Source organism: Ciconia boyciana, chromosome 3, assembly GCF_034638445.1.
Source record: "Ciconia boyciana chromosome 3, ASM3463844v1, whole genome shotgun sequence".
NCBI lineage: Eukaryota > Metazoa > Chordata > Aves > Ciconiiformes > Ciconiidae > Ciconia > Ciconia boyciana.
Genome location: NC_132936.1, coordinates 122020842 through 122037488, shown reverse-complemented (window position 1 = coordinate 122037488; position 16647 = coordinate 122020842). Strand labels below are relative to the sequence as shown.

At 38.2% G+C, this 16647-nt stretch overlaps 1 protein-coding gene across 1 annotated transcript in view; it reads left to right on the top strand.

Annotated features, from left to right (window-relative positions):
- SLX4IP (SLX4 interacting protein) overlaps window positions 1–14593 on the top strand; it is an 80913-nt gene extending 66320 nt beyond the window's left edge. The window contains exons 8-9 of the mRNA XM_072857442.1: window positions 11173–11282; window positions 12790–14593. Coding sequence (XP_072713543.1) covers window positions 11173–11282; window positions 12790–13606 — 927 coding nt within the window. The 3' untranslated portion in view covers window positions 13607–14593. The remainder of the gene's footprint in view (window positions 1–11172; window positions 11283–12789) is intronic.
- Window positions 14594–16647: the final 2054 nt, after the last annotated feature.

Sequence of the window (16647 nt, the reverse complement as noted above, 5' to 3'; positions counted from 1 at the left end):
CTCTAAAGCAGACTACAAATGACCACCCAGAAGACCTTTCTGTTGATATACTCCAGTGTATTCTGTCATGTGCTAAAAATGAGGCATATGTTTTGTTTTCCTCTGTATGTTGTTTGGGTTTGAATAATTTCATAATGTTGCATGCAAGTTCTGTTAAACACTTAATCAGCTCACACCCTTGGTTTTGAGGGCCTATCTATGTTTTATTAAAGTAGTTGACTATACATTAATGGAGACTTTGTCACTTTTCAGTGTTGCTGAATGTCACTGCGATTGACTTAGTCAAGACTTAACAATCTTGTTTTGTTTTGTTTTGTTTTTTTCAACTGCTTTTATGTTGGTTTGTGGTTTGGGTCAAGCTTTCATTCCTGAGCTCTGTCAAGACAAGTCAGGCTCAATGCCCTGCTTTCCCATCACTTGGACCCAGTTTTATGTCAGCCTGATGCACATTTCTTTCACTGCAACTGTCTCTTTCTTCACCTGTCTTCAGCACTTTATTCTTTGCCTTTTCACTGCCTTTTAGGCTATTGTCTGTATCTCTGAAATAGACTGTGCTTAAACTAAGAGTTTCAAGGGATGTAGCCAGATCTGAAATGAAATTCTTATGTCCTGCATCTTAGGAAAGATCATAATTAGATTGCTTTTGAGATATTCACAAGCACAAACCTTAGCGTCAATTGCTGAGAGAAGCAAATTGAAGCCTTCTGTGATGCATCTTGTAAGACCAAGGAAAAGGTGGATTAGGCAGTCTCTGTCAAATTAGCTTTAAGCATAAACTAATAAAAGATTTGAGAGCACTTTTAAGGAGTAGAGCTGAAATAAAATAGAAGAAAATCTACTGAGATGTAACTTTCTATTTTCTAGAATCTATTTAGAAACGGGTGTTTCTGTGGTCATACCTAAAAACCAAGCTGCTGGCAGTAATAGTCATTTTGGAAGAAGGGAAGTCACTATTAAAGAAACAATACAGCAAGTTATTGAAAATACATAAGCAAATTGGAAGGCTTAAGGAAAAGATGGAATAATAGCCTGACTGATTAATGCTAAGTTTAAACATAAACCCATTGTTTCCTGTTTTGCCAAACTGTGTTTGTAATCTTGAATAGTTTTATCTTGAAAGAGAAGACAGTTTTGGGAACATGGCAAAGGAGGAAGCCCAGGGAAATATATAAGAGCTCTGGAGAGATTAGTCATCTTTGTCAATGACGACATTTTCTTGATGATTATTATGTAGAGAGCTAAAATGGAAAATTGGAAATAGGTTATCTGAAGAAACAGTGGAAATGGAAATGGGTGGAAGGCTTATTGGAGGCTTGTGAGCATTTGAAAATGTGCTAACAATGAAGTATTCATTGATAACCACATCAGCTTTATACCAGAATCGGAGAGGAAGCAGTTGTAGGGAAAGCATGCAGGAGGTTGAGCTAATGATGATATTAAAGTGGAAATTTGAAATTACCGTTCATGTGAAATCAGAAAAGAAAGTGGGGAGTAGGAGATCCTGTCTTGATTAAAAAGGGTTTCCACTGAGCCTTGTTAAGTTACAGAGAATGTTATACAAAACTAAAGATTCTTTTCCAAACAGATTATTACTCTTAAGAAAATCAACTAAACAAAAAAACCCGCACAGGTACACAAGGAGAAGAAAAGTGCTAAAGATATGCCCAGTGCTTTTTAAATCCCCAACAGAGAATTAAGAGCAAACTATTTCATCATCTTCATACATGTCTGATGTTATAAATTTTGTCATTGTAACATACTTCAGGTACGTTAGAGAATTCTCTTTCTTAAAAGTCGTAAGAGCATAAATGACATGATTTGCTTGGATTTTGATTATGCTGGGAAGAGGCTTCTGGTTCTTTCATGAAAACATGTACACTTAGCTGTAATTAACAGGAGACATTTAACATTAGAGTATATGCTGCTGGAATAGCGTGTCTATTGGAAGGTAGAATGAAAACTTTTTTCAGATAGCAGCAATTTGTAAAGATTAGTAGAAGACTGTGGAATTTCGTTATCTTAAATGCTTTAAAGACTATTGTTAAGTGATATCAGATTGGGTAGGGGAAGAAGGAAATGCTGTGAAATACAATTGCACAATTCACACTGCATAAGTGCTAATCTTGGCATGGAACTGTGTGTGTGTGTATATATATGTATTAAAAAAAATCACAGTTAAACTGCTGTAATGGTGGGCTACTACTGAAAAGGTCAGTCCACATCCCCTCTAGTTCCAGCTACGTATTCCTTTCCTTTCTGGTTACAATGGACCAAGTGATTCTTCAGCCGAGAATGAATTAGTTCATTGACTTGATCCAGCAGAAAACGATTTATTTGTGAAGTTTCTCTGTTTTTTATTGGAGGATTAGTTTTCCATCATGTCAGTTCACTGAACCAACTCATCCTGTACCCACACAGTCGCCAATTGTGACACAAAAAATGTTGCAGGAGCACGCAGCCAGGATTTGGGTGAAGAGAGCAGGACCGCCCCTTTAGGTAGCAGCTGATAGTTTACCCCGGTTTGGAAGCAACGTCCAAAACACACATTAATGTTACATTTGTTGTGTACTTGTCTTGTGGATAGTTTTCGATTTCATTATCCTTTTTAAAATTTCATAAAATCTAGTTTTCATGTGTTTTCAGAGAATATGCTTAATTCTTTTCAGCCATTATAGGAAACATAGCTAGAGGGGAAAACAACTTAATATTAAGCTGTAGTTTGGTAACTGTACGAACAGGGTTCACTACTTTTTTCAAAAAGGTAGTGAGGGGAAACTGCAGACTAATGAACTCTGTCCAAATACCACATAGTGGTACAAATAAAGAATTGCTTTTCTCTTTGGTGAATTTTCACTTTTGATACTTCAAGCTTCTATCACTTTTTTTCTACTCATCCTTCATATTCTGCTCAAGCTGATGCAAGACTGATGATACTGAAACATGCAGTCCCTCCTGCCTTCTCTTCTCTTACCCATGTATTCTTGTCCTCAGTGTCTGTCAGTACTGGCATGTGTGGGGAGCTGGGTTAATTCATTGATCCCTCTGAAAACAAGAGGGGGGGTGGTTGGTTTGGGGTTGTTTGTTGTTTGCATGGTTAGCTTTCAGCTGGATCGCTTTGGTCAGACTCACTGCGTGGCTGCATAAACGCTAGTGTTGATACAGAGACTTGGCAGGACCATGTGCTGGGTAAGGGTGAGACTTCCCTTTCAGTGTTAGGATAGCTTTAAATTAGCTTGAATCATAAGACTGCTCCCTCTGAGAAACTACATCACAAAGTAATGATACTAATGTCTTTGATTTGGTCGTAAAGAAGAAAGCTACGGCAGTTTTACGATATTCCCTTTTGTCCTAGCTGTCTGCCTCTTCTGCTTGGAGATTACCACTCCTATAGCAGGGTTTGCCAAAAGGGCTGTGTGCCTGCATCTCATCTTGCTGCATCTCACAGTCCTGTGGATTCATGCAAACCAAACTTCCCTGATTTTTAAGCTAGCGCATTGAATTGCGGGTGGGAGCAGCTGGGGCGTGTGTGTGTGCTCCCTTCTGCCAACCCTGCAGTGGGGGTAGGAGCCTCCTGCAAAAGGGGAGGGAGGATACCTGAGAGCGGTAATGCTGTGAATTGCCTCAGTGAGATTTGCCTGAACTTGTCTTAGTTTCTTCTTATAGCTTACAAACTGACTGATTTATTTTCTGCATGGCAAAAGTCTAATAGCTGTCTGCTGTTCGTAATGATCCAGAGAAGTGGACAAACGATGAAATGAAATCTGACACAATTATTTCAATTAGTCAAGACTGGAGAAGGCTGTGGAGAATTTCAGAGAAACCTCACAGAGATGGGTAGAGGGGCATTAGGACTGTAAATGAAAATCATCTGTTGATAAATGCGTGGTATTTTTACTGAAAAGAGCAATTACAGTGTTCATGCATACCGCTGAGTGAATTAACTGCACGATCTCTGGAAAAAGGCCAAGATATTGCTACAGGGAACTGATTTGAAAAATCTTTGTTCTCTAGCATTATTTATCTGAAAATCAGACAGAATATTAGAGTATATATGGAATGAACTAAAAGGTAATACTTAAAATTGTCTTAAAGCCAATAAGTTGAATACGTCTTCAGTAAAAGATTATGTACCTCTCATTGAGCAAAATCCAGATGAAGGATAGCAGAAATACAAAAGGTCCTGTAACTGCAGTATAAATGATTAAGCACATAAAATGATTTCCATATGAAGCAATCTTCCAAAAGTAGGGACAAATTGTGTAATCTTTTACTGATTTTGGTAGTTGCTTCTTATATGAGTGCTCCAGTTGATTTAAATGTAACTACTTAGCAGTCTTCACAAGATCTCATTTGTCAAAGCCTTGTGGTTATTTAAGATATTATCATCTGTCATCATCCTTTCACCTCCCTCATTTTCCTCTTCCCTCTCGCTCTCTTGCTGTCACAGCTTATGCTGGTGGTTAATGCGGATTTGAGCTAAGATTCTGGACTTTGCACTGAATGATGTTCTTTCCTCTCTGCAGTCTTTGAGAGGACGGGCACCTCCAGCAAAGGAGCAGGGTGGAAGGCTGGCAGTGACAGTGTTTAAAGCTGCAGTGAGCTAGAGGTTTTCTTTAGCTGCTGTGCATCTGCGAGATTTTGATGACTCTAGGACTTAAAAAGGTTTAAATTACTTCAGGTTTTGATAATAATTCTCTATATTCCTGTTGGGCAAAGAATCTTTGACAGATTTTTTTTTTTTAAATTGTTTTAAAGAGCAATCTGTTCCTCAGCCTGCAGCAGAAATCCGTTATGACTAATAGGAATTTCATAACTTGACTGAACAGTAAGCTGAAATATATGATGGTAAAGTTCACAGAAGGATTTTTGAACAATTTGTAATGATTTGAAATTATTTGGAGGGACAGATCCCCAGTGTGAACTCAGAAATCTTGGGGGCTGGGGGTGGTGGTGGTGGTGGTGGTGGTTTTTTGGAAACCAAGCTAAACCATTGACTAAACTGTTGAACAGTAATTATCTCCTGGGCAGTGCAGTTCTGCCTATTTTGCATATTCTGCTTCTGTATACCCACCGAGATCAAGAGTATTAATTATTCTTTCCAAGATCTCCTACAGTTGTTAAACACTGTTGTAATTGTATAAAGAGAACAGTTGTTTTTTAAAATTGATGTATTCTTTTTCAGATTTTTTTTCTGCAAGAACTGAAGTTTTAAGTATATGATCATGTTGTTGTATGCATCACGTACTCTAAGTAGTATTCTGTTATGTCATATAACCCATGCTATGTCTGGAAGGATAAATACATAGTTTACTTCAGTATTACTGATAGGTGTTTAGACGTCTGTACTGGTTGACTCTGATATGCATTTAGATTTGGTAGGCAGATAGAGGATCCTCATGTCAGACTGTTAAAAGCTGTAGTACAGGATTACAGGAGTGCCTTGCTTTTTCAGATACTCATGTGACAATTGAGTAGTAGATTCCTTCCCTCATGGTTTGTAAGTTGGGGAAAGGGGTCGAGGTCCACATAAAATTGCTATATTCTTATTTTATAAAAAAGTCTTTAAAACATAAATATGCATAAGTATAATATATGCATGTCCTCTTTCATAACTCCTGGAGTCAGGAACCTTAAAATTGATGGGAAAGGCTAGCTAAAGATGCATGCTTTTAAGACATTGTTTTTTTTTTTAAAAAAACCAAAATTCAGCATTAATATGCTTTACATTTTTCTTCAGTGTCATTGAGAGAAGGCATTTTGGTTGAAAAGCTATTGTCTTTTCCTCCGTTTCTTATCAGTGGACACTTTCTCTGAAGATAGAATCTGAGTCTTGTAGCATCAGTATATAAAATCAGAATGATTAATAGCTCAATTACTTAACATTAATTTTAACGCTTTTTGCCTTCAAGCAAATACACACAGCATGTATCACGTGCTTCTCAGTATGTAAATAAACCACTTTTTTCAGGAGCACCTTCTGTGGCTTTAGAAAGTGTTATGTATGTTCTTGCTATCTGTGTTACAGATATGTATCAATTTTTTAAAAGGCCCCCCTGCAACTTTAGGTTTTTTATGAAGTATCACTTTTTATTTGTTTTATGCTATTTACAGCTTATGAGGAATTTGCCTATTTTCTACTGTCTAGCAAGTGTTCAAATGCTAGAGAAGTCTGAATTTCCTACATTCAGAATAGTCTGGGATTCCTGCTATATGTAAAATATGATTAAAATCCAAACAAAAGACTTCTATAAGGAAAATGCCTTCTTGCTTTTGAAGCCATATGCTTTAAACTAATCTGATGATGCTTTGGAGCATTTGGAATTGCCAGGACTTATGTATCGAGTGAGAAACCTGGGTTCACACCTTGTATTTTGAGGAAGTGGAATGTGTATCACAGGGGCTTGTAACAGACTGGGCCAACTCTTGGACTAAATAGTACAGACCATAGGGACTGTTGACAAGCAAAAACTTAATAGTTAAGATCCATGGTGTCAAATTAAAATGAATTTTGGTAGTAGATAATGAAGACTGTACTGATCCAGGAATTAGATTTTGCTTTCTGTGCTAGGCCATGGGTAGGTTATACGCTTCTGCTCCTCACCAGAGAGATGCAGTTTTCTCTGGTTGTTTCTCCAATGTCAATCTTGAAAAGAATGTATTTTTTTAAAACCACCAGCATTCCTTAAAAATACCTATTTCAAATGAAAAATCAGTACTCCCATGTGTAACATGGAATGATCCTTAATGGTTTTTTACTGGAACTTACTGACATACAGAGCAGGACAGTCCATTTTAAAATGCAGAGCAATATTCCACAAGTCCAATCAAGGAACTGTATTTCAGGTTGAGAATAATATCCATTTCTGTACTTGGAAAACTTCTATGAATGTTTTATGATGTGGTAGGAGTTCATAAGTAGAATTGCTAGGACAGATGAATCACTACATTGGAAACTCTGAAAAATTTGCATCGTGAAGTTGTGGGAAGCTTTTCCTTCATGTGGGATGGGAGAGGGCAGAAGACTAGACCCAAAGTCCTGTCTCTGTTGATTTTTCTATCAGTTATAGTATCTGATTCATCCTTCACTGACAAGACTCCTCACTTGCTTTAAGAGCCCTTTTCTGTTTATCAGATTGGAAAGAGTCCTGTCCGATCTCTCTGATCTGCCAGTCATCTATTAGCACAGTTCTGAAACCTAAAGGTTATCTTAGATGGTTGAGCTCATGATACTGCTTGGAGTGACATTGAGAGAAATCGTGCAATTGCACACTCACAGAAAGCTCCCTGAAATAAATGTTTCTGTCTGATTCATTTTACTAATTTTGATTTTATTCACTCGTGTGTGCCTGGGATAATACTTTATTTCATTGCTTCATCTACATTATTATATTCAGAGTCCCCTCCTGTATGCCACTCTGATACTAAATTTGATTTATTGGACCCATCGATGTTTTCTATTAAGAATTTTGATGAACAAGTTGAGCCACATTGATAAATGCAATTCAGAAACAATGTATGTTTTTAATTGGGGGGGGGGGTTTGTTAAGCAGACACAAAATTTAATTATCCCTTAGTGTTACTTTATTGGTACATAAGCGTGTGCAACTGTTATCCTGAGTGTAGTAAGAAACAACTAGAAAGTATGAAACCAAACGAGAGGCAGGAACGGGAGCAGCATTGTTCACTTTGGAACAGCATCCCAAACCCTAGACTGAAAAAAAAAAAATTATATTTGTATGAGTAGTATTGTCAGGCTGAAAAGGCCAAACCTTTCACTCTTCTTCAGGATAATGGGTTGTAAGGATTCTTCACAAGTGCACATCCATCAGTAGTTCTTTTACAGGTATTTTATGCTGTATTGCTGAATTCAGCTGTCCTGGAGAGAGCTGCAGATGGCAGTCACCACTTTTACATTTCTGAGGGTTTCTTTTTCATTTTGAGTGAGATAGTAAGTTGAGTAAGATAGTAAAAGAATGAATTTTCAATTTGATAAGCCTTAAAGCAAGTATATTGTGTGCCTAACAGTCATGTTTCTCTGTAGGTCTTAATAGCGTTTTTTTCCCAGACCTGTCTTTGGATAAGTACTAAGGATCTTAAAATCAGGTTTTGAGAAGCCAGTATTATGAGCAGGTAGAGTAGTAAGACTTTGTAAGCTTCATTTCTGCAGGCCCTTCTTTGCCAAGTTTTAGTGACAAAAAGGAGAGAGCTTACTCTAGGATTTTAAGAGCACATATTTCTAATAGAACTTGGCAGTTCGAGGGCTAAAGAAGCATTTTAATCTTTTGTGCCCACCCAGTCTCTATACAAATGTAAATATGTCTGTCTTTAACAATTTGCCAAGAAATGTGGTTTTAATTTGTTAGCAGCAATCCCACTCCCTGCAGCTCTTTCAGAGTCAAGTCACAAGTCTGGCGGTGCTTTGACGTTTTTCTCTGTCGTGGTGTCATTGTTTATATGATGTCTGTTTCTGCTGTCCTCCTTTTTATGCCTGGAATATTTTTCTTTAATTATTTCACTGCCTAAAAGGAATTTGGGATTACTAGACAGGATGAGAGCAGATTAGCTTTTTTTCTTTCTTTAACAAGTCCTGAAGTTCCCATAGGAAATAAACAGTATTCCCAAAACAGCCAGTGTTTTTTATTTTTTTTTAATTAACTAAAATTATTAAGTCTAATAAAGAAAATAAAGGAAGTATCACCAATAATGGCTGAGTGTCTTAGTAGTATATGGAGTGCCCATTGTTGTTATTTATGACTCTCTTTGCCTTCTATTGTGGACTTATTCCAGCCTTAGGGAGTTTACATCACTCCTAAAAGCAAAAGGCTCTCTGGTTCCCACAGAGTCTTTCAAAGACTGACTCATATGCCTTATGTTAATTGTTCAGCTCTCAAAATACAGCACTTACAGGGTGTGGTTCCAAGGGGAAAATCTACTGTACTTAGAGGGCATGTTCAGAAGTGTTTCACATATAAATCATTCTGATTTTTAATTTTTTTAACGCCTTAACCCTTTTGTGTCACTACTTTATGTGATAAGTTATTTGAAAACAAAATAAAAGGTTGACGATGGCGTAGTGAGGGAGTGTGTTAGCCCTTCAACTCTGGACCATTAACTGCAGTCTGACTCAACTCACAAGTGACATGGCTTCGTCATCTTTGCCTCTCTCCAGGGTCTGCTCTTCACACCCTGGCATGACGGTACACTCCTGGCAACGATCATGCACTGCTTATAATCAGATGCAAGTTAGAACTGAGGTTTATTGCTTATCTGCAGTAGGGAGTACGTGTGGACAGGAACTGTCCCCAGTCCTCCTCAGTACAAAGTGCTACTTTCCACCCATTGTTTACCAGAACCGCCTTAGTGGACTGGTGATCCTGTCCCAGTGTGCCAACGTTGATGTCCTCAGCTGAGGACTGAAGAAGATTTAATAGAATTAGCCTTACCATATAGCAGAATAAGGAAAGGTCAAATGCTTCTGCTTGTGCTTCTGTTCTGTGGCTGAGTAAGAGTGCTCTCCAGCTGCTTTGATGCAGAATGATTGTGCAAGATCCTTCAGTCTGAGTTGTGTGAATGTTACTGGAAATCAAAATAGTTTCTACAGACTTCACAGTTAAGAGTCTGTGTCTTCCCTTAAAATTAGCAAAGCTCTTGAGTATCTTAATAATATTCCCTTCTTTAAGAGTTTATAGAATATGAAAACGTATTTAGTCCAACTAGGTGAGTCCATACCTCTAACAGAATAGAAGCAGCAATTAATCCCTCAGATGAAACTAGTTAGGCTTGATTTCTGAGCTTGAAATCACATTGCATGCATGTCCCATGTGTTTTCTGCCTGCTGTAAACACATGTGTTGCAGCATTAGTGGACAGGACTTATTGCATCTATCAATACGCACAAAAACGTTTGCGTAATTTGCCTCTGAAAGGAAGGCTCAAAACAACTGTAGTTTTTTAAACTGTCGAAATGGCTTTAGTTCTTTGCCTGACTGCTCTCTTTCTGCTTACAAAACAGGAAGTTGTTTTCACTGGCTTATTCTTTTGGAAAGAGTGGTGGGGTTTTACTCCCTCTCCTTTAAAATAGAAATAAAAATAAAAATGGGCAGGGCTTAATCCCCTATAAGTGACCGGTTCCTGAGGGGTGTTCCAGGCAGCAGCCGTGTAGACGCTTTGGCCTTGCACCTCCGCAGTCTTTCTCTACTTTCTTCAGTTCTTTCATACCGCCTGGCTCCGGTGTGCTAGCTTCACAGTGCAGAGCAAGAAACGGTATAAATAAACACTCCCTACGTTTGATGAGCCCCAATCAGAAGTTGCATCATGCAGGCTAATGAAGAAAAATCCTATCAAAGAAAAGGAGATGCACAAAGCCTCTTCCCTTCTTGACTTTGCCACATTTTCTTCTCTCCTCTCCCTAGCCTCGGAGATCATACTTTTTTGAAGTACGTGGTAGTTAATAGTGAAGTCAGCAAATGGCCCTCCTCTCGTTGAGATTGTTTCATTGTGAAAGGAAATGCTCACAGCTTGAAGAAAAAGAGCATTTTCCTTCCCTCCCTCTCGCCCCAATCTCGTATTATATAAAACCATGGTGCTGCTGTTAGCTGAGACCAGAAAGAATTCCCCTGTTGTCCTATAGTAGCCAACCACTACAAGCTGTGAGCGTTTGCATGTTAGTATTAAAAGTTTTAACCCTTGCCTCCTTAAATGAGCAAGAAACACTCTGTATATTTTTTGTGAGTATGGAAAATTATGGGAATTCTTCTGAGAATAAGTGTATAGACCACTGCGCCAGTCAGTCTCTTCAGAAAAAAAACTGACAAACACGCTCCTGTCTGCAAGAGAGATTCCTGGCATTTGTCACAGTTTGAGCCACAAAGATGTCAAATATTTGCCAACAGTTTCCTCAGACGGTTTGGAAAGCTACATCCTTTACATTACAGTCTTGTTTGTTTGCGGTATATTTTAGCATATGAAATACGTTCGTTGGGAGTCTGAAAGGGGAGGGAACTGACTAGACTCCCAAATATTAAAAGATTAAAAATAATTCTGTTTCTTTTAGACTGCTCAGATCAAAATAATAAAGAACATCTGTAAGTCTTAGTATTAGAAATGGAGTATTATGTTGAATAATCATAGCTTGATGTGTCACGTTTTAAACCTGTATTTTCTTTTGGAGCAGAAAGAAGAACTTTCCAATGGGACATCTGAATATTTTACTGAATCTGCTGAGAACGAGAAGCTTAAGATTAGTCTGAATGAACAAATGAAGCAAGACATCTTGAAAGAAATGTATGTCACTATTCTTTCTAAGGTGTTAAATTTCTAATCTGGTAAAATTTGGGTAAATAGAATCTAGCCTATGTAATAGCATTTCAAATAATATAAACTCCTTTACAAAAGATTATTTTAAATTACTAAGAGACTACTACTCTAGTGTGGATAAGCACATAAAATTATCGTCGTTGTTTTGTACGGCATGAAAAAAGCTATTACAACCCACATAGATATTTCACATAGCGCTAGGCAGAATCAAAACAGGGTGTTTTTTCCTTGAATGAAGCTCTGAGCCAAAATAAATATGTGATGTTTTAATCTGGTGAAAAACACTTTGCAAATATATTTTTTGTCCATTTTGAGAGTCTGCAGTGTACCACGACATCAGTGTGGGTCTTTGGTCACAATTAAAGAGTGTCCCTGCTATAGTGGATGGGGAGGGTTAGATGGTCAGCTGAACATTTTACTGGTCCTCTGCTGTACCAGAGTGCCATTCTTACTTGCGCAAGCTGCCGGTAGCCCCAGATCAACTGTGGAATCAGGGATTTGCTGTGAACCCTGGCAACTTTTCTTTTTACCCATGTTGTCTCATCTGTGTTGTCTTCCGAAATGAGATTAGATTTGGAGGTATGCCAGCTCTACCTATTTTGGAAGAGCCCTTTTTGTGAAGAGTTAGATATGCTGACCTGGGAACTGCTCAGCATTAGCAGAGCAGCAGAAAGCGGTCTCAGCATGGGATGATCTATAGCAATATCTTTAGACTCAAAATCTTACATAGGCAGCTTCAGTACTTGTGCCGTTCATCTTACAGCCTACGTGAAACCTAGATTTGTAGGTAACGCACTGCTGAGGAGTGTTTATGTACTGACACTCCATCAGGTCCCTTGTGATCCCATTTTCCTGTATAATTCCTTTTAGAATATCATCTACTTGCATTACCTAAGTCCTTCCCAGATGAACGGGCTTGATACTAGATGAGTAGTGGTTAACTTTAAAGTAGTGCTTTGAAATGTCCTGGGAAAAATTCCAGAGGAACATTCTAAAATAGAGATTAGAAACTCTCACAGAGAGATGTGCATGCTGCCTCTCCCCGCCTGCCCCCCTCTATTCTTTAGATATACATTATGCATGTGAATATATGGGAATGGTTTGAAATCATTTAGGCACTTATGAAATACTATTTTATCTAGCCAGTTTGGGAAGGAATTCAATATACTTACGCCGTGTTGACCTTTAGTATATGTAATGAATCCAGTTCTGCCTCTTGGAATAGAATGTGAAGTCCTTCATGGCTTAGTCATTAATAAATGGGGTTCCCCTAGTGCAGTGGAAAATCAGATGGATAACACTTGGTATTATCCGCACTAGACAAACATTACTGCTTGTCAAGATTGATATACAGGGTTTTTTTCCACATTCGGTCTAGGTTGCCCTAGTGGTGTTTCAGAGTTTGTAAGAAGGGCAGATTGGAGGCCGTGAAGATTCTGTTCTAATTTAAAAACAAAATTCCTTTTTATTGCAGTGTGAAAAGGACAAAACCAAGGAAAAGTAGCACAAGCAAACCTCAAATCAGCAAGGACTCCAAGAAAGTGTATCTTGGCTCAGTGGACTCGCAGAGAGGGAACAGAAAAAATGACTGTCAAACTTCTCTCAGTCCTCAATCTGAAGTGAAATGTAGGAGTACAGGACTGCTAAAGGACTGCATAAATACAGCTGAGAGCAACTTGGAGCTTCCTGTTTCAGAGCTGGAAAATTATGTTAATCAGAGACAGCCAGATGATGTTAGCAGCCAGCAAAAACCTCACTGTGTGGAGTGGCTTCAGTCGAGTCTTCTAAGCGAGAACCCTCCTTGTAGCTCTGAGTCAGCACTGCTAGGTCCAAAAGAAAGTCAAAAAGTGACCAAAACACAGGCTCAACAAAAGGGCTGTGGTTCAGAAGAAAAGTTAGAGCATTTCAAAAAAGTATCCTCTGAAGGGGCTCCTTTAATTCCTAGCAATACAGAAATGGGTAAGTGTGATGATGATTGTTTAGGTCCATTCCTGGAGGAGAAGACCCCACTTAATTGCAGGTTGTTTTCTAAACAAGACTTGAGAAAGAATGTGCCTGCTGAGGAGACACTCACTTTGGGAAGAAACCTCTCCCGGCCTCTTTCTGTGAGGAACAGTATAGTGCAGACAAACAAAAATGAGCCAAGCACAACCACTGAAGAATTGCCTGTGATGCCATCATCTTGTGTAGAACTGCAGCCTGTGTCTTCGGAGAAACTTACCCAAAAAAGAAAAAAAGAAGTTGAAAATGGTCTCAGGAAGTTAAAACTGCGAAGGCTTAAGAAGTCATAAAGTCTGAAATATTCCCTTGATGGCATGGGTGGACAGCCAAATTTGTGTTCGGAAAGCATATGCAAAAAGTAGGAAGCAATTCAAAATAATGAAAAGTAATAAAAATGCAGAGTCAAAATTAGATAAAACTTTTTAAGAACATTTAGTTAATTAAGTAAGTATTTTAGTCATTTGGAACTGTAATGAAGATAATTCTATTAAGTTTTTAGGAATTAGACATAAATGTTGTACAAACCAGTGTAGTATTTCTAGAAAGAAAAATCTCTTCTAAAATAATACTTATGAAGCAAAATTTTAGATCTCTCTCTGTTTTAGTACTATTAAAAAGTCCTATCAGCTGATGACAGCAACAGTTAAAACCACTTTCATGATCTGTTAGCAGCTGCAGTTATTCAGTGTTTTGCTTGTTTCTGAACACATAGTTTATTTTAGTACAAATTAATCCTTTCTCTCTGTGTGTTAGGAAGTTCATGGTTTATTCACAAGATCTTTACAACAGTAAGGCGAATTGAGGTTCTTTCAAATAAATCTTTAACCAGGATTTAATGTGGCTGATAATTTAAGGCCAACCTTTTCAGTGGGGTTTCAAAGTAACTATAGTTGGTGCTTGTGCAGTTTTGCTATGAATACGTATTTCTAATCCGAATTGTGGATACAAGTGATCATGCCATTCAGTCTTTGGAAAAATGAAGATTGGTTTTACATATGCACTCACCTGGATGTGCAAACATTGCCATTGGGAAAAGTTCATACATAAACATGTGTACACATCTTCATGCATTCATGTTTCAAAATCAGGCCTCGTTTGCATGCAAGGACTGTTTTTCGGGTGTTAGCGATGCCCCAGTTATTTCTTATTTTAAGATAGAGGTAATTTTTAATTGCACAGCGCTTTTTAATGCTGCCTTTGTAACTTGTATGCTAATGCGCTAAGGAAATGTAACTTTTAATTTCATGCTTATCTTTTTAAAATGTTTAAAATAAAATTATAAGCCATTTTCTTTCATCATTCTCTCAAAATCAGTGTGACCACAGACATTTTATGTGAAGCAATTTTGAAAAATCTTACTGACATATATTTCGGCTGTGGAGATCCTCATTTAGGTTAATAAGACGACTCACGTCCATAAGCATTAGAGTTGGTAGCGTCCTGCGGGTCCTTATGAGAGTTAGCAGTTCGGCAGTTGACAGCAAGACACTGTCGATCGAACAGCATCTTTCTGCTATAAACAACTTCTGCTTTTGCGATAAATCACCGAGATTCTGCATGCCTGCTAGAAGAAGTTTTCTTTTTTTTCTTTCAGCCTGTTTGCGTGATGTTTCTGACAGTGCTTTGCAATAGGGTTGCTAATGCTTACCAATCTTCAGGCTCTGCAAAAAGGTCTTTCCTAGTAACGGGCAAAACTGAGGCTGCAAATGAACCTGGGTTTGGAGGAAGAATAGCCTGAGGTATGTTTACTGTCATCTTTTGTATGGGCTCGAGATACTGGGCCAGGAAGGGAGTAAAAAGCACCTTTTTGATGGACTGACAAGAGGTATAAGGACGTTTAATTAAGTGTTTGTCAGAAAAATAAGAGTAGTTAAGATAGAATAATTTAATAGTTTATATTATGGTTCTAGCATATATTTTCTCAATGGCTTCTTTAAGTGCTTACAGTGAAGAAACTGCTAAGAAGTGGTAGAAGCACATATTCTAGACTGCAGTTTTAACTTTCCATTATTTCTACTTTGCTTTTGCTTGGATCTTTGTGAATTTTCCCATGATGTTCTTCGTTGTAACAGATACCTACAGGAGAGGTTTAGATGATTATGCGGTAACAGACATGTGTTGAGTTTACAAAATCACTTCAGTTACTACTTTTCATTTAATTCCGGTTAGGAAAAAGACCTTGTGCTTGCTTTTGCAAACTGGCAAACACACTGATTGTATCTGTGAAAATTGTGGATGGTCTTGAGCAAGTACCCCCCAAATTATTACTGCTAACAGTTTTGGATTCTGAAGCTTCCCCCCTTCTTGCCTTTCTCCTCTCCAAATCCATTTAACTCAAGTATTAGAAACCAGAGGGCAACCACATATGATACAACACGATGATACGTTTGTATCATCACATACTGTTGTTATATATAGTTGAACCTTATAATTACAGTTTCGTTTTAATCTTAACTGAATAACATACCTGCATGCACCCTTACAAATGAATGTCATACATTTATAGGGGGCTCGGGTAGATTAAATCATTGTCTCTCTAGCTGGGAACACTTGATTTTTCCTTTAGGATATTTTGTTCTGTTACTTACAATGCTGGTTCCCATCACCTCGCTGATAGCATGGGAAGATCCTCCTTTTCCAATGGTGGTCTTGTAACAATCAGAAACGTCGGGCTAGATCGATTAAAGGCGTTAGAGCCTAGAGAGTCAGAACAAATACAAGGGGACTTTCTCAAAAGTGCACAGCTGCATCATTCTTACTGTAATTTCTGACTTGTGAGGTTGCGGGGCTCTTTGTAGCTGTGGATTTAGAGCTTAGTTACTTTAAAAAGTTGTCTCTTGGATCCTCTCAGAAATGCAGTTATTCAGGGAAAAAGCTTTGAATTCATGGTCATTTCTGGATTTTAGATGGTGTCGCTGCTCAAAACTGTTCTTTCTTTTGTCTGTGCAGCAGGACTATTACAAAAGTTTTCCTTTTGCAAACCTGATGGGCGCTTTGCGTGATGCTGTGACATCCAGGCTGTATTGTTACCATACTTGTCCGTATGTACTTTCTCTCTGTACTTTAAGCCCAAGGTCGTCTTCTCAGTCTTTGCGTTTTTCTTTATCGACAATCCACCTGCACCCAGATGACTGGCAGAGGTGTGGTCTGACATGCTCTTGAACCACTAAACCTGATTTCCTAAATCAGGTTTTTTTCCTAAATCAGGTTTAGGGAAAAAAAAAAAAAAAAAAAAAAGAGGCTGGAAACTGAGCTAGAGTAAAAGGAGCAGTTTGCAAGTCTTGGCTGTGGCTTTCTATTACCAGTTTGCTTCTGAGCAGCATTAGCATAC